The sequence below is a fragment of the Gobius niger genome, assembly GCF_951799975.1.
Source record: "Gobius niger genome assembly, chromosome: 17".
Classification (NCBI taxonomy): Eukaryota; Metazoa; Chordata; class Actinopteri; order Gobiiformes; family Gobiidae; genus Gobius; species Gobius niger.
In genome coordinates, this window is record NC_136868.1 from 5,029,472 (window position 1) to 5,051,244 (window position 21,773).

Below are 21,773 nucleotides of genomic sequence, written 5' to 3' on the forward strand. Positions count from 1 at the left end.
CCGCTTGCCTGTAAGATAGAGCCGTGCTTACTTTAACTTTGCGACTCCAAAAAAAAAAAAGTGTGACACAAAGCTCGGGCCGCGACAATCCTATTAAGAGGGGAAAAAAAGAGCGGCACAACATGTCACGGAGACAAATCGGGGGCCCCGCCGCAGCGTGATTTACAGCGCGCCATCCGTCTGAACGCGAGATGCGGCTAATTTCTATCGGAAGTCATTTACCCGTCTCTCTTTCTCCGGCTCTCCTCATTTTCCTTTTCCACGCACGCACGAAAGCTGATCGCCCCCCGAAAGGCATCGCCCGTGATTGATCGCCTGCATATGCCTATTCTGCCGGAAGCTCATCCAGGCGTCATTAGCTTAAAAGAATGTCGGTAAACGTGGCGTAAAGTGACACAAATCATGCGACGAGCCCCGACAGCTTTTAAATAAAGACGCCGCCGTTCGCGACTCCACGGTGAAACGGAACGGTGAGCTAATTGAAATGGGTTTGCGTCGCGCGGGAATCCGATTAAATGTCCGGTTTGGAAAATAAAGCTGATATACAAAGCCTGAGAGAAATCATTCATAATAATGTTTATGATCTGATAATCCGAGAGATAATTTTTTTAAAGATTTATTTTAAAAACGCGCTCGACTTATCTCTCTTGTTGTCGAGATCTGTAACACCATCTTAAATGAGAGAGATGTGATAAGGGATTTCCATAATGCCTGTAATTTCTCAAAGCTTTTTTGTTTGAAAAATGTGTAGTGGGAAATGGGCAACACGTACAAAATTAGAAAGGCATTTTCTAACTCTATGTCCGCTCCTTTTTACCGACAATTCTATGATCTCTCTTCCCCTTTTCCCCCACGTTTTGGGAAGCACAAATATATAGCGAACACACCAGTGTTAATTTCGTCGACTAAAATATTTAGTCTTAATTTTAGTCAAAGTGATATTTTTGACGACTAAAATTGGACTAAATTAAAAGTTTCTCATGAGACTAAAACTATGACTAAAATGTCCAGATATTTTAGTCGACTAAAATAAGACTAAATAAAAATGAAAAGGAGAGACTAAAATCATCCAAACTTCTATTGACCGTCTGAAAGAGCCTCAGATCATGTAAATCCTCTGCCAAAGGATCAGCTGAGCTTTGTTCATGTGGAGCAGCTCCATGAAGCAGAGGAACAAGATTAAATATGATTATAATGAATATTATCAATGCAAAGTCGACAAAATTAGTCTTAAATTTAGTCGACTAAATTGACATGCAATTTTAGTCGACTAAAACTAGACTAAAATTAAAAAGCTTTTTTTGACTAAATATCGACTAAAATTAAATTACGTTTTAGTCAAACGACTAAGACTAAAACTAAAGTAGAATATGTTATCAAAATTAACACTGGAACATACAGTAAACTTATTTATCACATGCATACAAAGTCAAGTCTAAATCGGGTCCATATGGATGGATTATTCACGGCGGATTGTTCAGTAGAAGCGAAAAAACGGCAGTCATACTTAGCGTTAGCGTGTAGCATGATGCTAACATGCAGCATCATGTTAGCATTCTCCGTGTTTTAAGTAATTATGGGCTGTTGAACCACTCTCCATGTCTTTGTATCTTTATTGGGTAGAAAACTATATTCATAATTTGTTTAAAGCAGTACTAAATAACTTGTTTAGCTTAATAAATCCTTTCCGTAGTCCCTCTGGTGGTAATACAAGTGTTAATGGGGTGATTGAGGGGGTCTTTCATCTCCCCCCGGTGTCACTGGTCAAAAAACTTCAATGCCTCCAGGTAGGTGCCACCAACACACACTAATAGAACCAAGAAGAAGAAGCTAACAGGCTAACGGGCAAAGCTAACTGCGGGCTAGCGCCACTTAAACAGTATTTACAGCCAAGTTTGAGTGGAAAAAAAATATCCCCATTGTGTAATTGGATGTGCAATATCCCTCTCGCCCTTTGTCTTTTCTGTCAGCGTAGTATTTACTCTCACGGACAATTATTGAGTGAAAAAAAACACAACTTGCTACGACACCTGCAGTGGCACTAGGGGCATGAGTTACTTAGTACTGCTTTAAGTAGTTTGGGAGTAATTATAGACATTTTAGATTTTTCTCTTTTTTTACCCCATGTATTGGCAATTCCAGAGATGCCGTCTGTATTTGAAGGGGTCCAGGTTCAGGTTTTCGACTCGTGGATGATTTGTTAACATTTGAAGGCAATATACCTGATTTTTTTTCTAGTAGTGAAATGAAAAAAGATATTTGTCCTCCTTTAGTATTGGCCTATTGTTAGCCTAAACATTTTGTGGGAAAACTACTACATTTGTGGCCTCCTCTTTCATCGCTTGGAATCAAATAATCAGGTATAGGCCCTTTAATCAAATGGGAGTGAGGGGAAGCGTTGCTATTCAAAACCAAATTGGACAAATGGGGAAACTTCTGTGGAAAAGACTCTGTATTTTAGTCAAAGCTGCTGCTGTGTTTTTGACGAGTGTATGCAGTAGTGGATTCCGTCTCGAGAAAACACTTTTTAATGGCTTCAAAAGGCCTTCATTTTGGCATAATTCATTTGCTTTGCTTTGTTTTGGAGCCTCTCTAACCCTAAGACCCACTTTGCCTGCGCAGTTCTCCAGCAGTGACTCATGGACTAAACCAGGGCTAAATCACGAAGTGACTCATGGAGATGTTTGGGACAATGCGTTGGGCAAAAACTGTTAATTATAGAAGTTCTAAATAAATCATGTTACTTTAGGTTCCTTATGTGGGCGACTTTGACAATGCTTTCGAGCACAGTAGTAACTTGCCTTCTGATTGGCGGAAGACGGAGCCGCCGATCCCAAAAGATGAATGAAACAAAAGCTGTAATAAGAGCTTTGCACGGATTTGTCACGGCGGAAAAACATCAACGCAAACCACTATCGCCTACATAACATCCTGGGTTATATAAACGATCCCAACATAATTCTTTCTCTCTTTGCTTTTTTCTCGTCTGTCTCCGGCTCCTCTCATGTTTCCTATCGCCGCTCCGATCCTCCTTGTTCAGATAAGGCCGATAAACACTATCTGCCCGGCCAGATACGGGGCTCGGAGCTTGGTGCAAACCCAGCAATTAGAGCCACTTCACACAAGAGCGGCGCCGCATTATCTGAAATGGAGACGTTTGTCGGAGGGGGGGAAAAGAAATACTAGATTGGATATGGAAAAAAAAAAAGCAGGGTTAAAGAGAGCGGCGTGGATTTCGGAGTTCGGTGGTTCCTGATCCGCACAAGTCCCTTTAAAAATACAGCATTTGTTATGGATATCCCAAAATGTGTCCAACAAATAGACAGCAACGTGGCAGTTTACATATTTCTTTTGTCTGTAGGTAAAGGAGAAGTACATCTTTTCTATCAACTCGTGAACAAAAACACCTCAAGTGGCTCCCCAAATGCAAACTAAAGCCAGTTTGTCGGCTTGTGGTTAGATACGAGTCAGGATTAATGGGCGTGTAGCAAATACAAGATGTACGCAGAGCATTGTGCCCACCGGGGGTTACACATGACAACTATATTTTTTTGTAGCCGACGAGCCGTGCATCCCTGAAGAAGGCAGGTCCACGTGGGGAAAGATTATGAATTAATTAGCCCCTTAAAAAAGGCTTTCGAGGAAGTGAAAACAGAATTTGATGTAGGAAGAGTGTCTTACATTGGGTCGTACATGGAGTTGACTTTGACTATTATTATATTATTATACTATTTAATAATTATCAACCTCTTAACCCCCGCCTTAACCTAGTGCATTCTCTCCAGTTCAGCTTTAAAATCTAAAAGCTTACAGCCTACAGGGCAGTATCATGCCTCATTTGAAAGCCAAGACCTACAAAACTCATCTGAACTGATCTTTTTCCTCCTTTGTATTAGTACTTTGTAAGTACACAATGTAATAGGACACGAGACCTTTGAGTTGTTACATTATGTACCTACAAACTACAAATACATATTATTTCGTTGTGTATCTAACCCATTGGTACGACGTATTACACATCGTTACAAAGCCCATTACATTGTAGTAAATTTAGTTTGGTACAATGTATCAAGGGTAGTGTAACCGACTTTTCTTTTCATCGCTTTTTTGTTGCTTTTTGTGGCGATTTTGTCACATTTTTGTCACTTTTCTGCTACTGTTTTGTTGCTTTGTTGTTGCATATTCATCTCTTCTGTTGTATTTTCATCCTCGTTTAAAAAAAAAGTTTAGTTTTGGACAATCTTTATTAATATTAACCAGTGTTAATTTCGTCGACTAAAATATTTAGTCTTAATTTTAGTCAAAGTGTTATTTTTGCAGACTAAAATAGGACTAAAACTAAATTAAAAGTTTTTCATGAGACTAAAACTATGACTAAAATGTCCAGATATTTTAGTCGACTAAAACAAGACTAAATAAAAATGAAAAGGAGAGACTAAAATCATCCAAACTTCTATTGACCGTCTGAAAGAGCCTCAGATCATTTAAATCCTCTGCCAAATGAGCAGCTCTGAGCTTTGTTCATGTGGAGCAGCTCCATGAAGCAGAGAAACAAGATTAAATATGATTATAATGAATATTATCAATGCAAAGTCGACTAAATTGACATGCAATTTTAGTCGACTAAAACTAGACTAAAATTGAAAAGTTTTTTGTAAATCTCGACTAAAATTAAATAAAAATTTTGTCAAAAGACTAAGACTAAAGCTAAAATAAAATATGTTGTCAAAATTAACACTGATATTAACATTGCTGAAATGCTTTTGAAGGGTTTTATCAATCGTATTAGTTCTCTTTCTCTCCACCCCAAACTATGTTTTGGTCTGATGAGAGCGTCTCACCCACTCAGAGAACCAGGGTTATAACGCAACCTGAACGTTCTATTTTAACGTCTTAACCCCCGACTAAACCGAGTGCAATAAAGCTTTTTTGTGGCTTTATTATTGTGCTTTTGTCATACTTTTTCCATTTTTGTGCTGCACTTTTATTGCCTTTTCTGTCACTTTCTGTTGCAATTTCATCCTTGTCTATTTTGATGCTTGGCCAAACTAGAGAAAATGCACTCGGTTAAGTCGGGGGTTAAGAAGTTAAAAAAAAATGTTCAGGTTACGTTATAACCCTGGTTCTCTGAGTGGGTAAGACGCTCAAAACATACTATGGAGTGGAGAGAAAGAGAACTAATACGATTGATGAAACCCTTCAAAAGCATTTCAGCAACATTAATATTCCTAAACTTTTGTCCAAAGTCTAAAACTAAACTTCGCATTGAACTATTTTTAACATCTTTATTGTCCACACACTGACAAGAAACCTAGTAGTTGTGGGATGTGATAGTCGACTAGTCTGTGGAGCATTTCGCCTTACATTTAACCTCTTAACCCTCACCTGAACTGAGCAGATTTTCTCTAGTTTGGCTTTACCCAAATCTAAAAGCTTCTTGATAAAAAACATCAAAAGAGCAACAAAGATGAGGATGAAATCGCAACAAAGCAGCAAAAAAGTGACAAAAACTCAACAAAAAGTGGCAAAAATATGACAAAAGCTATAATAAAAAAAGCTTTATTGCACTTGGTTAAGGCGGCCGGTAAGAGTTTAAAATAGAATCGACAATTAACTTAAAACTCATCATCAATAATCCTAAAGAAGTTCCATAAATCTACTTGAATAAAGAGATTAAATCTAAATTTGAGTAGGTTTAGTCAGGTTAGTAGGTTATTGCCAATGGAACAAGCACATTTTGTCTTAATTCGTTTTAAAAGTAAAAGTTAATATGTCTGATTTCAAGTGTGATTTACGCTTGTCCCATTAGCATTTTCAAACTGACTTAAAATCAACATAAAGAACCTTTATTCGAGCAATTTGAAGTCATTCATCTATTTTTTTCCAGTGTGCCACACCACTGCAGTAAAAAACTCATCAATACTTCAAAGATCTTACTTCTCCTTCACCTACACCTGACCCACAAGGTACAGTCTGTGCGAAATCATGGCTTTCTCTGCATCCTCTGCTGCCGCTGTCCTCTTCTTTCTCAGATGAAGTCAGTTTAGCGAGCCGCATCCTTTGGCTTCCACTTGCATTTGGATAAATAAGTGATACGACGCTTTGCTTTTCCAATCCTCGGGTTGTTTTGGAGTCCGACGAGAGGATTTCCAGTTTTCTGATCCATAAAAAGAAGCCAGTAATAAGAAGACAGTCAGGAGTAATACTGTGTGGTGCAAAGGGTCTTTAGGCAGCAAACATTTCCAGCGTGGTTTCCAAGACTTCGAGGAAGAACTCGGAGTAAGACGTTAAAAATCGTCATTAATATCAACAATATATTTTTCAAGTGTAGGTTATTCCATAATAAGAAAGTTTCAGTGTGTCGACTCCAGCCTTTCTCGGGGGTTTGAGGCCAAGTCTGTTCGCTACATCAGCGTCTTGTAGTCCGATTGGAGGGTAAAAACTACAAACATGGAGGCTCAGTGTCCCTCGGAAATGTCCCCCCACGTGCTGGCTTCATTCTCGGAGTCGGAGAGTGCCGCCGTGCACAGGTCGCTGAAGATATCTGAGGGGGGAAAAACAATCACAATGGAGGTTAGAGAAGCCATTACAGAACACGCAGAAGCTTTGAGCAACAACAAGCAAAGGGCGAGTGGGTAATGGAAGTTTAAACCACTGACAGGAAAGAGGAGGGGGATCCGTACTAGGTTTATGCATGAGGTTTATGCACTCTTTTATTCCTATGCTATAGTTTTGCGGTCATATCTTTTTATTATACAGAGCAATTGTTCTAAAACTTATCACAGAAAGAACAAACTCGTAAAATATTTGTCCAGGCCTAAATCAAAACAAAAATCAATAATAACCAAGTCTGAAAAAGGGACTTGATGTGTCTTAAACAGTTGTCTAAACCAGTTATTATTACTAAAGCAGACAGATTTTTTTCTTCTTTACATTAATATACAGTTCTGCTCAAAAGTTTGCACACCCTTCCATATGTTTTTTATATTTTGACTATTTTTCAAAGAATATGAACAATATTTTTCACTCACAGTTTGCTCTTTTTAAATCATAATGAAACAAAGCACCAAAAATGACCCTGATCAAAAGTTTGGGCCGCTTTACCATTAGATTATAATATACAGAACCTTCTCCACAACTACCACAAAAGACTCCAGGCGGTTGATGCTAAAGGGGACAATGCACAGAACTGGGGAACTATGTAAACTTTGGATCAGGGTCATTTTGGTACTTTCTTTTTTCACTATGATTTAAAAAGAGAAAATTCCTTTGTTTGACTATAAATGGCTTCACACAATCACTAACAGTGAAAACAACTTCTTGTGTTATCTTTCATATTCTTTGAAGAATGGTCAAAAAATGGTAAACAATTCTGCGGGGTATGTAAACTTTTGAGCACAACTGTATAGATACAGACGGCATCGCGTCATAGAAGGGGGCGTGGCTTCGTCGAGGGGGAAAACAGAATCTTTTGGGAAACACAATTTTTCACTCTTTTTAGCCGTTTTCTGGCAAAATATAAAGTTATTTATCAAATACAAATAAAGTCAAGTGTAAATTGGGCCCATATGGATATTTATTCACAGCAGATTGTTCAGTAGAAGCGGAAAAACGGCAGTCGTAGCTAGTGCTAGCTAGCGTTAGCATTAGCACGATGCTGACATGTAGCATTCTCCGTTATTTATGTATTTATGGGCTGTTGAACCACTTTGCTCCTCTCCATGTCTTTGTATCTTTATTTAGTAGAAACTATATTCATAATTCAGCATTTGTTAAAGTATTTTTTGAATAATTAGAGAAAGTTTTGATTTTTTTTAACTTTTTTTTTACCATATATGGACGAATCCAGAGATACAGTCTCGTTTGTATCATATTAAAGCCTTTATAAACATATAATTTTAAAGCACAATTGGTTCTATTCCAGAGTGCATATGGCAATTTAAACCACTTTATTTGCACCCTTTGCTTTTATGTACATTATATGGTGGATTAAAGCAGATTAAAGTACATTGAAGCATCCCAGTTCTTCACAGGGACGAGTTTATAGCCACATTTCACAACTTGCACTGTTCAGGGTCACTTTCACAGAAATGCTAGAAAAAGCTTTAGATGCACAGTGTTTTTTTCCACACATGTCTGAGCATACAACATACTAATGGTCAGGTATCTTTAACTACACAGTGCATTATACATTCTATTGTGCCTGCTTTAACTTTGTCCAAATAGGACACATGCACACACACGCAGATGGCTCCTTATTTCTGGATGTGATTATTACAGCTATCCAAGTCACGACTGCAGAAATGCAAAAGCTTAACCTTTAAACGTTCCCATTTTGAAACATAATTTATTCTCGACCGCTCCCTCCAACTGTCAGTGGTTCAAATGTCCAGCGTCTTCAATGGGCATGCGCAGCCAAAGTGCATGCCAACACAGCCTCAGACTATTGCGAGTCTATAGACGGCAATAGGGAGCAACCGGGGCGGAGAGGGTTTGGACACACTGCTGTGCATATCCAAATACTAGAGTAAGCTGCTAAAGCTGGGAGTCCTGCGAGGTCAGAGGTATCACTCAGGGGTAAGTGAGACAGAGGGTGGAGGTGGTGAATGCGAATGAGCTCAAGTGGAGGGAAGAGGCAGATATTGTAAAGACATAGAGGTAGAAATATGCTTCACTTTATGTGGAAATTGCTCATCATCAAAGCACAGCCCGGCTCTGGCAATTTGCTGAATGTCTTTCCCCGCTCTTCACCCGTTTCACGACCAAAGGAAAAAATCCTTACAGCTGCGACTTATTGGAAGGTTTCGGCGTCCCCTCCCTTTAAGCCGAGGAATAAGGGTAATGAGTAACAGCAGCCTCGGCGGTGACGTCATGCTTTAACCGTCAAGTTTCACATGCCAAAACACGGAAACTTCCATCTGCTCCAACCCGAAAAAACCCCACCCGTGCGTGAACAAGAGCCCTCCCGGTCTCTAGGGGGCAGATGTTGATGAACTCAAGAGGCAGGAGTGAGTGTTAGTGCAACGATAGCAAAGTGCGCAGCGGCGGTGGTATAGCGTTAGCGCGGATGTAAAGAGGTGTGAGCAGTGAGAGAGAGTGAGACCTCCTTCAGACGCCGTTTGTAGGACACTAGGCGGCACCAGTCCTGTCTCCTCTGTCCTAAGCCTCTTCACTAGCCTAGAACACCAAGCACACACTTCACTGGATACAGTATATGCATAGATATGTTAAGAATTAGTATGCAAATGATATTTCAGTGCCGTGGAGGTAAAAAGAAAATAATGTTCAATGAAACTCATGGATGGTTTTGTGTCTCAGGCCTCTTTGAATCACTGACATCAATCTCAGACGCCTGGGATGATTAGATGTCAGGGAAGCCCAGTTAAGGACTTACCTTGGACCAGTGTTTCCCAATCAGGGGTACGGGGACCCCTGGGGGTACTCGAGGACCTAGCAGGGGGTACTTGGAACTATTTTAGATTGAAAAAAGGGGAAAATGTAACATTTTTATAGGAGGACCTATATTTTTCAGTAAAATGTGTTGCTTTGGGAGAATTTTAGGTTTATTTTGACTGCAACATTGTCCTTTTTCTTACAAACACCACTTTTAAGTAATTACTTTCTAAATAAACGGTAACACCCTTGAGGTAGGGGGTACACGGTTGACCACTGAAAGGCCAAAGGGGTACGAAAGACAAAAAATGTTGGGAACCACTGCCTTAGACCACCATTTTCAAGCAATATGGGAAAGAAAAAGGATCTCTCTGCTGATGAAAAGCGTGAAAGAGTTGAATGCCTTGGACTAGGTATGAAAACCTTCGATATTTCACAAAAAAGATGAAGCGTAGTCATCGTACTGTTAAGAGATTTGTGGCTGATTCTGTGCTCTACACCAGTGTTAATTTTGACAACATATTTTAATTTAGTTTTAGTCTTAGTCTTTTGACGGAAATGTAATTCGATTTTAGTCTAGTTTTAGTCAAAAAAGTATCTTCAATTTTAGTCTGGTCTGGACTAAATTCGTCTTAAATTTAGTCGACTTTGCATTGATAATATTCATTATAATCATATTTAATCTTGTTCCTCTGCTTCATGGAGCTGCTTCCACATGAACAAAGCTCAGAGCTGATCCTTTGGCCGAGAATTTACGTGATCTGAGGCTCTTTCAGAGTTTGGATGATTTTAGTCTCTCCCTTTCATTTTTATTTAGTCTTATTTTAGTCGACTAAAATATCTGGACATTTTAGTCATAGTTTTAGTCTCATGAAAAACTTTTAATTTAGTTTTAGTCCAATTTTAGTCATCAAAAATAACACTTGACTAAAATTAAGACTAAATATTTTAGTTGACGAAATTAACACTGCTCTACACACGGGTTTGCGCAGATAAAGGCACAATGAGGACGGTTTCTGCCAGACAAACACATCAGATTAAGAGAACAGCTGCTACAAAGCTGCACACAGGTATTTGAAGCTGCTGGTGCCCATGGAGTCTCCAGAACATCAAGGTATAGGGCCCCCCGGAAACAAGCATTAAACTATTTCACGCTTTTCATCATCGAGAGATCCTTTTTCTTTCTGATATTGCTTGAAAATGATGATCTGCTTAATAATGTGGAACGTCCTTTTTCAGTAGTTTTTCCCTTAACTGGGCTCACCTGATGATGAATTATCACAGGCATCTGAGATTAATGTCAGTGATTCAAAGAGCCCTGAGACACAATACCATCCATGAGTTTCAATGAAAAAAAAAAAAAAAAACCTTTATGGCACTGAAATAATAATTCTTAACATTGTGTATTTCTATCATAGAGAAAATGGTTGTACGATTGTGACCAGGTAAAAAAAAAGTATGTGTTTGACATTGACAGTGTTTGAATTCTTATAGATAGATGGAGATAGATTAAGCTAAAATGTCACAGCCTCAACTCTGACAATGTTCCAATCCAGCCTGAAAAGGGTTCTATTCTTTTCAAAACTTTGCAAACTTTTCAGACAACTGTTTCCAAAAAATAACAGCCTTGCTTTGTTGGGAGAAACAGAAGCGTTCTGTAAAATTGCCCCAAATCAGAATGAAAAGAAATTGACCCTGCTAAAAACAAAAGTACACTCCTGTCTTGGAAGAATCAAGCATTCCACAAAGCAGCACTTGTGGAATGCACTCTGCGAAAATCAAACTCAAGATAAACCACAGAATCTTTGAAGTAAATGTGAATTCCACCTTAACTGCAAAAAAACATTGTTGTGTTTTTTTGTAGTTTTGCATTATTGCACTGTGTACCTGTACAGCACTTTGGGGCAGTGATGACTGTTTTTGTAAATGTGCTTTATAAATAAACTTGACCTTGACCTTAAAAGGATATTTCAGGATTTTTGACATAGGGCCTCACTTCCTAGTTATCCAGAGTGTTGCTGATACCTGGAGATATTTTTTTTGTAATTCATGCAGTTCTTATATTTGAAGAGTTACGTGGCGCTAGGCTAATGCAAGGCTAGTGCATTTCTATGGTATCAGCGAGCCTGCACTAAAAACAGTGTGACCCGCTCCACAAAGCACCTGAGGCAAATCACTTATAACACCACTTATAACATGTGCTTGGTTATGTTGGGGGTTAAGGGGTTAACCCGAGCACATTTGCTCCAGTTTGGCTTTACCCAAATCTAAAAGCTTCTTGAAAAAGTCAACGAGAATGAAAATGCAACAAAAGAGCAATAAAAACCGTGACAAAAAGTGTTTGAGACAAAAACCCAACAAAAAAGTGAAGGAAAAGAACATGTTGACCACAACACGACAACAACGATTTAGATGAGTTTTGTAGGTCTTAGCTTTCAAAAAAGGCGCTACACTGGGCTGCAGGCTGTCAGCTCCAGTCGGGAAGCTTTTAGATTTGGGTAAAGCTGAAATGGAGAAAATGCATTCGGTTAAGGCGGGGGTTAAGAGATTAAAGGGATATTTCAGGATTTTTGACATAGGGCCTCATTTCCTAGTTATCCAATTTTTGTTGATTTGAAGAGTTTAGCGGTGCTAGGCTAGCGCTTGGCTAGTGCTAGGCTAGCGCATGTCTATGGTAACTAGTAGCATGCATTAAAAACCTCTTCAAAATCATCATCTCGTCCTCCAAAGTTGCCATATTAGATTTGTAGAAAGCTTCTTTGTGAATTCCACGTCTAGTAATGCCGGCCGCAGGTAAACAAACCACTGTAGATCCGCCGCTGCTTAGCTACAACCAGGAAGCTAACGCTGCTCAAATAAAAGATCTTTTAAATGCAAAATGGTTTTATTAAAAAAAACATTCAGTCGACACAGACATTTATATGGTTAGTCTGGTGTTATAAGTGATTGGCCTCAGGTGCACTGGGTCAGACTGTTTTAATGCAGGCTACTAGTTACCATAGACATGCACTAGCCTAGCACTAGCCTAGCACCACTAAGCTCTTCAAATATAAGGACTGCATGAATTAAAAAATATACATATATATATCTCCAAAAATCAATAGCACTCTGGATAACTAGGAAATGAGGCCCTATGTCAAAAGTCCTGAAATATCCCTTCACAAGCATCTCATTCACAAAGTGGATGAAGTGACTGGCTCATATAAACCAGGAGGAAGTGAATATTGCAGGATACAAAGGACGACAGCTACTATTTACAGAGAGACTTACAGATCGAGTAAAAACTACAACTGGACAAGGCTACTTCTATTGCCACGTCTGCCACTATAGCCCTACAGGCCTATACTCACTTCACACTTACATGAATGCCCTCGGATGTCCTGCTTTTCACACAAGTTGCATGCGGTTTAGTCCTAGCTCCAACACCACCTAAAAAATTATCAACAGCACCAGTCACGCGGGTCCACGCCGAAGGAAACGACTTCTAACGACTTTGCAAGTACATCGGCGTCATCTCATCCTTTTTTTTCCCTGTCTTTTTTTATACTTTCCAAACGTCTCGCGACTTTGTGCAACCGCGGGAAAAGAGTCTAATGTGCTATCACCTCCATTTCCAATACACCACACACAAGCCACCCCCCCCCCTTCGACGCGCGGCGGCGAGAAGAGGAGTGTGAAATTGAATTCTAAATCCGGTCCGGCCGGCTTCTCTTGGCGGACGGACGCGCTTGTTTCCGTCAAAATAAGACTTGTAAATACATCTATACAGAGTCAAACCGAGCGGCGAAAATCGATTGACCGAGACGGCGCCGTAACCTTCCGCCCGCCGTCGAGCCACGGAAGTTCAAAAAAAAAAAGAAAAAAAGTTGGCGAGATAACTTTGATGTCGCCTCAACAAAACGAGATGGGGGTTTATGAATTCTTCATTTCGCCGAAGCGTGGAGGCAGAGGGAGATAGGCCTTTTAGTGGCAATAACCCGTATAGAAGCAGCCAGACAGGAGATGTTTCTTTTTTTTCCAGCTTTGAAATATACATGCGGCGATGAAAAATGAGAATTTTTCAAAACGCTTTTATCCGAGACGGCATTAGCGAGTCGCGAAATTCAAGACATCTTGGGGATGAGAGAAAAAAAACAACATTGTATTCCTTCCTATATTTTCCCGGGCTGAAGGGGAGATAGATGAGTCGACTGCGTAGGGTAAAGTAAAGCGATGCATTATTCATCTGAAGCGCTTGTGTTTTCAAAGCGCCCCGGCCTTGATTCGAGGGCGGACCATTAGCGGCACGTTTTGTTGTGGCGCTTCTCGTCGGGGTAATGCGAGGGGCGGATGAAATTTTAATTCCGATCGAGGGGCTTTAATCTCGTGGGGGCGAGAGCGGCGGTTCCGTCTCCGGTCAGAGAGAAAGAGACAGAAGCGGGGAGCGTTTGATGGTGTTTACGCGGACGGTGAATTGCGCTTTATTCGCTCGTGAACAATTTATAAATAAAAAAACGGTTTGTGAGGGATAATGTGCTTGTATGACACTGGAGGAGCGAGCCTTGATCTGCTTTTGGACCCTGTCGGAGTTGTGTGATGTTTGTGGTTTGTTTGTCATCGCTCGAGCAACTGGTGATGCTAAATGTCCGGTATCAGACAGAAAAGTATCCGGAATTGCTACGTCTCCTTACAATTATATAGTTCTGTCTGTGAGTAGTTCTGACTATGGCTGGGAACTGTTAAACTATACCAGTCTGGTATTGGAAAAAAAGTTTAGGATCTACCGGCATAGAAAAAAATATAGCAGGTACTGACAAAAAATCAACCAAAAAACCAAACCAAATGCTGTTTGTCCTGGGACAGCGTTAAAGGAAGTGACTCAGCTCAAATGAACCTTGTACTAAGGGGCAGATATAATAAGTTTTTACTTCTTTCTGCTCCTTTTCATTCATGCTAAATAAAAAAATTTTTTTTTTTACTTTGTACTTGTTTATTGCACTTATAATTGCCTGTGATATGTATTTCAATTTTTATTTGTGTAGGACTACAAATGGAAATTAACAGCGCTGAATCTGGTGCAGGCCAGATGCAAGTTTGCCATTTTATACTCACTACTGCCACCTCAGGTCGTACGTGTAACTGCATCTTCTATATTAAAGGAATAGGCCACCGTTAGGGCTAACTCCTAAAGACTTCCCCCGCTCACTTCCGTCAATAACCTTTAGGAGTTACTGCGCGGACGTTGTGCTCCTCGTATCATTACGCCTCACAATATAGTACCCCTTTTTATCTGCTTATAAAATCGACATGTTACATTTCTGTGTAAATATACTTCGCTTGGAAACACTTCACGTAACTTTATTTAAATAGGGAACACATGGAAGAGCTTCTATCGTGAGCTTTTTTGGAGCTATATGACATGTGGGAGAGGCTGCGTATGTGCTCCGTTTGCGTGACAGAGCGCACGGACAAAGACCAGACGGGGATATATTAACTCGTCAAAGGTTAGGTGAGAACATATCTCAGTATGTAAAAACAGTGGCCTATTCCTTTAAGCTCGAGCATGACGGCACTTCGGACCCGTAGTAACACCTTTTTGAGTGACAGTGCAGGATTTTAGAGGCAGTTGTGGTGAACAGGTCTGGGCTCATTCTACACATTAGTACATTGTTGGAACATGTAGGGGGAGGAAAATACATAATTTTGACATTTTTAAACTGTATAGTCTCTTTAATGTAACTGCACACTGTCCTTCAATAAACTAAACAAAAAAAAAAAAAAAAAAAGCTTTCCCAATTTTTCCCCACTATGTTTTAGTTATTTTGCACCACTAATATTTTCCCAATTTTTCCCCCTTTATTTTTGCCACAATTTCTCCCAATTTCCCCCCATTTTTTCATAAATTATTCCCAATTTTCCACCCATTTCATGACATTGGAGATGAACCTGATAATGTAAATTTGCGTATCTTGTTCTGCTTCTAGACACCAAATATTTCCGTATAAGATTGAAAAAAGTCTTGTTCAGGTATTGTATCGAACACCAAATATCGTTTAAGTTCCGGTATCGAAAGAAAATGTAACAGCACCCAGCACTACTTCTGAGCAGTGTTGGGATTACTCCATAAAAGTAATCCACCTTCTGATCACTCCTTTTTAAAGTAACCTTGGTACTTCTTTGAGTTGTCTTGCAGCTGAGAACTTTTTTTTTTCTACAACAAACCACAATATTCTTCGCTTTGGACGATAAACTCAAAATAATATCTGTATTTCCAGCCAGACCTTGATGCTTTTGGTTGTTTTTTTCTACATTTCTGACATTTTATCAGCAATGAGTCATTTTTAGACGTCAAAATGTGACAAACAGAAATCAATAATTACTTGATGAATAGTTTTGACAGCTCATAAAGCAAAATGGAAATGTATAATATGTTTGTGCTCATGCTTATAATTACTCAATATAATTTCAAGGGGACGACAAACAGATCAAATAGATACTTGTTGAGCTTTTCCAAACTTTGGCCACAATTCTGGAAATAATTAGTCACTTACAAAAGTCAACAATTGTAGGCAAAATGAATGCTCCAAATACATTATTGCTGAGGTGTCTCCAGTCTTTATTCACTGGTTTATTTCACGGAGGCACTTAGGCCTTCTGGGGTGGCACCAGTGTTGATTGAACACTTTAATTTCAGGCATTCTGGCACAACTGCATGCTTCATTATGGCTATTTCTCTAAATAGTTTGGTGATACATCAAAAGTTAAACTAAAGTGAACTTGTAGCTGGCTCCTAATATACTACCTCAGGAGTTCTGAATAGAGCGACACATTGGGAGGACTTCGGTAACGCTTTAGAACACAGCCCGCGTTCCAGGTATAAGTACGGGTAGCAAGAAAGTAATTACACATGTAAGTACAGGTACTCAATGTGTAACAAGGCGGAACAATATGTAACAAGGCAGTACAAAGTGTAATAACGTGTCAAGGTGTAGTAAAGATATTCAAAGAGCAATTAATGGTGCTGAGCTATCACATAGTTGTGGCCAAAGGGAATGTGGTATTATAAACTGTGCATTAATTTTAATGTTACAACAGCATTACTTTTGTGAAAGTCAAGACATGACTCCAGGCAGTTTTATTGACTGTTGTTTGTTTTTATAGTGAGACACTGTTGATTGCAACAAGCAGAAACAAGAGTAAACAGAGAAAAAATAAGTCTCCAAAAATGATCACACGATCAAAGTGCATGTACAACATAAGTACATGTGATATGATGATGCAGTGGTTAGCACTTTTGCTTCACAGATAGAAAGTCCCGGGTTCAATTCAGACGGAGCCTCTCTGTGCAGATGTGCATGTTCTTCCTCCTGTTTCCCCGACAACTACAAACAATAGGTCACACATCAGCACAGAAAGGCTCCGCCTGACTTAGAAATGACTGATTAAGCCTGATCATTTTTGGACACTTATTTTTCTCTGTTCACTCTTGCTTCTGTGTGTTACATGTAATTACATGTGCAATTACTTTCAATATAAAAAAAAAAAGAACAATCAATAAAAATGCCTGGGGTCATGTCTTCACTGTTGTCCTGCAACATTAAAATGTATGCACATAATACCACATTCCCTTTTGCCACAACTATCTGATGGCTCAGCACCATTAATTGTTCAGTTTCATTAATACTGTATTGGCGGTTTTGTTATAATTGTATGATGTTACTTTTGAATGAAATAAATAAAAAAATGAAAATAAATACCTTGACACGTTGTACTGCCTTGTTACACTTTGTACTGCCTCGTTACACATTGTTCCCCCTTGTTACACATGTAAGAATACCTGTACTTACATGTGTAATTGCTTTCTTGTTACCCCGTACCTACACCTGGAACGCGGGCTGTATTCTAAACCGTTACCAGGACTTCTTTTCAGCACAATAGTAAAATTAATGCTCAAAAATGGAAGCATGTATTGTCTATATGTCACTGCCAATCATTTACAGAAATTAAAGCTGTAGGTTGCTGTATATTGAGTGGCTTTGGAGAACACTGGTTGAAATGAGAGGTTATTATGGGGTCATCACAGTGATGGCAGAGGGCTCCCGCACACAGTACATTTAACTGTGATATAAAAGGACGGCGGTGAAAGGTACTGACCACTGTCCGTTCTCCGCCTCCTCCAGGAACTGCACGATCTCCCCAGACTCCAGGGAGAGGTCGCGCGGGTCACGGGCCTCGTACGTCAGCTGCACACGGTAACGACTGCTGTCCCCCTGAGCAGATAGAAAGGACAAGCAAATCTTTCAGTCAAGGTCAAAGTTCTCATGTTTCAAACTCAAGATCAATGGCTCAAAACACACACAACTCCAGATGTGTTTTTGATGAGGGAATAATGACTCAAAGTAAATATCAAACTCAATTTCTTTGAATGTGCTTGATGCGTAAACCCCACTCTGGGAACCACTGAGCGACACCAAGAATCATGCTTGCAATTTTTATTCATAACCACTCTAAATGGAGACAATGGGAAATATGTATTTGCAAAAGATCTCATGCTGACCTATTTGTTGTGACCATACGATTTCTATTTTTTGAGTCACCAAACCACCTTCTCGATGCAGATAAAGAGCATGTCCACAATGTTTTCAGCCTGCAGTAACAGCCATAACCAGCAGGGGGCAGTATGTCAACGTTGGACGCAAGCATGGAAGTAGACCTTAAAACTATGGTCAGATTTTTGCTTATCCGATACTGGTATTGATAATTAGCCGATACTGGTAAAAAATACGATATCGGGCATCGGCTACAAATATAAAACCAATACCAATGCTGGCTATCACCGCTTTAAAAACACAACTTTCACCAATTAAATCTTAGTGAATATGGGCATGCTGTATGTCATTTTAAAGCACAGAAATGGAGAACGCAATAGCTGAGTTAGTTTTAACCAAGAAATAATGCTAAAGCTAACGGGAGCATGCTAACGCTAATGTCAACTAATTAAAGCTTGGTCAGAAACTATAATAGAAATACTTAAAGACGTCTAATAAAATCAAATCGGCCACTGCTGGAGCGGACAAGTGTTTTTATTTTTGCATTTTGGTCATTTTATACTCACTACTGCCACCTCTGGTCTTACGCGTAACTGCAGTTTCTATATTAAGCTTGACGGCACTTCAGACCCGAATTGACAACTTTCTGAGTGACAGTGCAGGATTTTAGAGGCAGTTGTGGTGAACAGGTCTGAGCTCATTCTACACATTAGGACATGGCTGGAACATGCAGGGGGAGGAAAATACTTAGTTTTAACATTTTAAACTCCATATAGTCCCTTTAAGATATTTCTAATGCACCAGTTGTAATGATTAGATCACTTTATGGGCAGTTTTTTTTTTTATTAATGTAAACTAATTAGCCTGTCATATATTCAAGGATAGTGTAGAAAATCCAGTGATCCTTGTTAAAGGGGATAGATGCAAGTTAGCCATTTTATACTCACTACTGCCACCTCAGGTCATACATGTAACTGCAGTGTCTATTAAGCTTGTGCGTGACGGCACTTCGGACCCGAATTAACACCTTTTTAAGTGACAGTGCAGGATTTTAGAGGCAGTTGTGGTGAACAGGTCTGAGCTCATTCTACACATTAGGACATTGTTGGAACATGTAGGGGGAGGAAAATACATAAGTTTAACATGTTTAAACTCTGTATAGTCCCTTTAAATGTTTTTCCATTAGTTTATTAATAAATATATTTTCTTGTCATGATGCTACAGATCAGTTATAAATGAAAAGACTTTATCTTATAATGGAGAAAAGGGGACCATTCACTTTTTCACTCACAGCAGCCACTTTTGAGTAGGATCAGTATCGGAAGCAAAAGAGCTGGATCGGTGCATCTCTATTGATCTATTAAGTTCAGTGCTGTGATACTGATAAGAGACACTCTGGAGATCTCTCTGACATCTGTGTTGTGACGGTGGTGTTTAAACTTTGTGAGAAATAAATCTAGACCTGAATATATTTATCAATCGTTCATGCACTTGTACGTAGTGTTTTTGTTATTACACGACAGAAATCATAGCTTATTTGGTTCCTGTTTTCTTTCACTAGCTCCACAAACGTATAGCGGTTTCTCCCTGGAAATGCACCAGGATTCCCCGCAAGCGGCCCAGATGTGAACGTGGCCCCCGTGTCACCGTCACTCTCGCCGTCCCAGCCCATCCGTTTAACACACTGCACTCCATTTTGCGAGCTTCCCTGTTTATTATGACCGAGCGTAACTGTGCCATTGTGCCTTCATTTTCCGACAGCGCGAGCCTGTCCCATCGCGACTTGTTTTGTTTTTGACATCACAGCAGCCCCCGTATGCCCCAAACACAAACAATTATTATCTCCCAACGCCGAATAAACAGAGCCACTTTGATTTGCTCTTCCCGCGCGATGCAGTGGCCGCTACATGACACAGATTTTAATAGCTGCAGAAAAAGCTCCGCGCTCGCCCCTCTCCTCCGCTCTCTTCCCGCTCGCCGCTCTCATCCCTCGCTTCTTAAATGTCAAGTCGTCAGTGCCTGCCGCTAATGAGATGTGCGTCCGTGGGAAGTAATTAAGCAGCAGAGGGCTTGTCTGTGGGGTAGGGGGGGGAAGGGGTGCTCTGGGACAATGGGAGCGAATGGACGTGCGCACACTCCGAGCCCCCCGGACACTGACTGATGCGGAGGATATGATGATTAATGGGGCAGGCTAACTCCAGTGGAACGGGTCAGGTCGGATTGCATTTCCAACTCTGACAATGTGAACTTCCCGAATGTCAGTAATGAATTTATTAATATCCAACGTCGTTAGCTGGATGTAAAGTGTAGATGTATGTAGGACAAAGGGACTTTCTGTTCTCTTTCTTTAATCCACAGCTGCGTCTCCATTTAACAAACATGCCCTATTTGTTTTACATCATCTCATCTATTGCTATTTATTTTAGTAAAATCATTTGCTCATTGCAACCATTCAAAAATTAACTGTATCTAACTTGACTTGTAGTTTTTCACAATGACAAAGGCTTTTTGAAACCATATATACACTGTCACCACAAAATAATGGCCACAGGTTCTACCTTACAGCATGCATTCACTGCAGTGTTGTTTTTGGCAGCCCTTTTAGTTTTAGTCTTAGTCTTTTGGACAAAAATGCTTTTAGGTTTAGCCACATTTTAGTCATTTCAAAAAAGGTTTTTGTCAAGTTTTCGTCTGTTTCATTATAAGAAGTTATAATTAATTTCAATAAGTCTTGGAAATTGGGATAAACAATAGAGGTCTATTGGCTTTCTATAGCGTTTGACAAACAGATGACACCACCATAGGCACTGGCAGAAGTGGTCGGCCGACTGTGAACAGCACTTTTCCCAAAATCGCCCGCTCTCCCCGTCCTCTGATCATCGCTTCGAGATTTAAAAAAAAAATTGTTTTGCCAACAGCGCTGTCTGCACATACGTAGCTACATCAACGTGCTTTCTGCGTTCATACGTAACGGTATTGAAAACTGTCCTGAGAAACAATAAAGTCCCTGTGACCTGGATGTCAGACGCTCCGAGGAGGATGTACGTGAGCAGTGACCGCACGCCACAGGGAGAGAGAGAGAGAAAGAGGCGCCGCTGCCGCATCATGAGCAGCACGGCGCCGCTCCGGGTCACGTTTACCGTGTGTTCTCTCACTCCGCGCACAAACGATCTGACCAACAACTTTCTCCCATTTTTGTCTCGTCTCGTCTCATTGACGTAAACTCGTAAACGTCTCGTCATGTTCTAGTCCCCAAAGAGCTCGTCATCGTTACGTTGGGGCGACAGTGGCGTCATCGTTACGTTATCGTCATTAAAAAAAAGGGGCGTCAACGAAAAGATATCGTTATTGTCTTTGTTGACGAAAACAACACTGATTAACTATAGCATTGTATCAGTGAGCCTCTGCAATATCAAAAGATCCAGTGTCGCATTCATTTTTCACCAAGATCTTGTATTGATAAAAATGGGAGAGTGTGACCACTGTGCAAAACCTTCTCCAGCACATCCCAAAGATTCTTAAGGTTAAAGTGCATATGACACAACTTCTGCTAAAACATAGTTAACACAATTGACTCTGTGCATAACTTCAAAACAACGCCACCCAAGAAGTGGCTTCCTGTTTCGATCCAGCACGCCAAAATAAAAGCACCGTCTTATTCTTTAGTTCAGCAGTTCATTAGTTCAACTCTCTTTCTGCCTAGCTATAAACAGACACTTAAAATGTGTGTATTTAATCATATTCTTGTAATATTGCAAGTACCTGCTGAACTAATGAATGAGACGAGCTGTGTGCTTTTATTTTGGCGTGCTGAATCGAAACAGGAAGTCACTTCTTCTATTTAAGATTCTG

At 40.0% G+C, this 21,773-nt stretch overlaps 1 protein-coding gene across 3 annotated transcripts in view; it reads right to left on the reverse strand.

Moving 5' to 3' along the window:
- Positions 1–6,192: 6,192 nt before the first annotated feature.
- The window catches only part of mcf2l2 (MCF.2 cell line derived transforming sequence-like 2), a 213,814-nt gene continuing 198,233 nt past the window's right edge, over positions 6,193–21,773 (reverse strand). For 2 of the 3 annotated variants that reach the window (XM_079574860.1, XM_079574859.1), the window contains exons 34-36: positions 17,527–17,642; positions 9,104–9,177; positions 6,193–6,544 (exon numbers count right to left, since the gene is read on the reverse strand). In XM_079574860.1, the coding sequence (XP_079430986.1) occupies positions 6,459–6,544; positions 9,104–9,177; positions 17,527–17,642 (276 nt within the window). In that variant the 3' untranslated portion in view covers positions 6,193–6,458. The remainder of the gene's footprint in view (positions 6,545–9,103; positions 9,178–17,526; positions 17,643–21,773) is intronic. The other variant, XM_079574861.1, reaches the window with a different exon arrangement.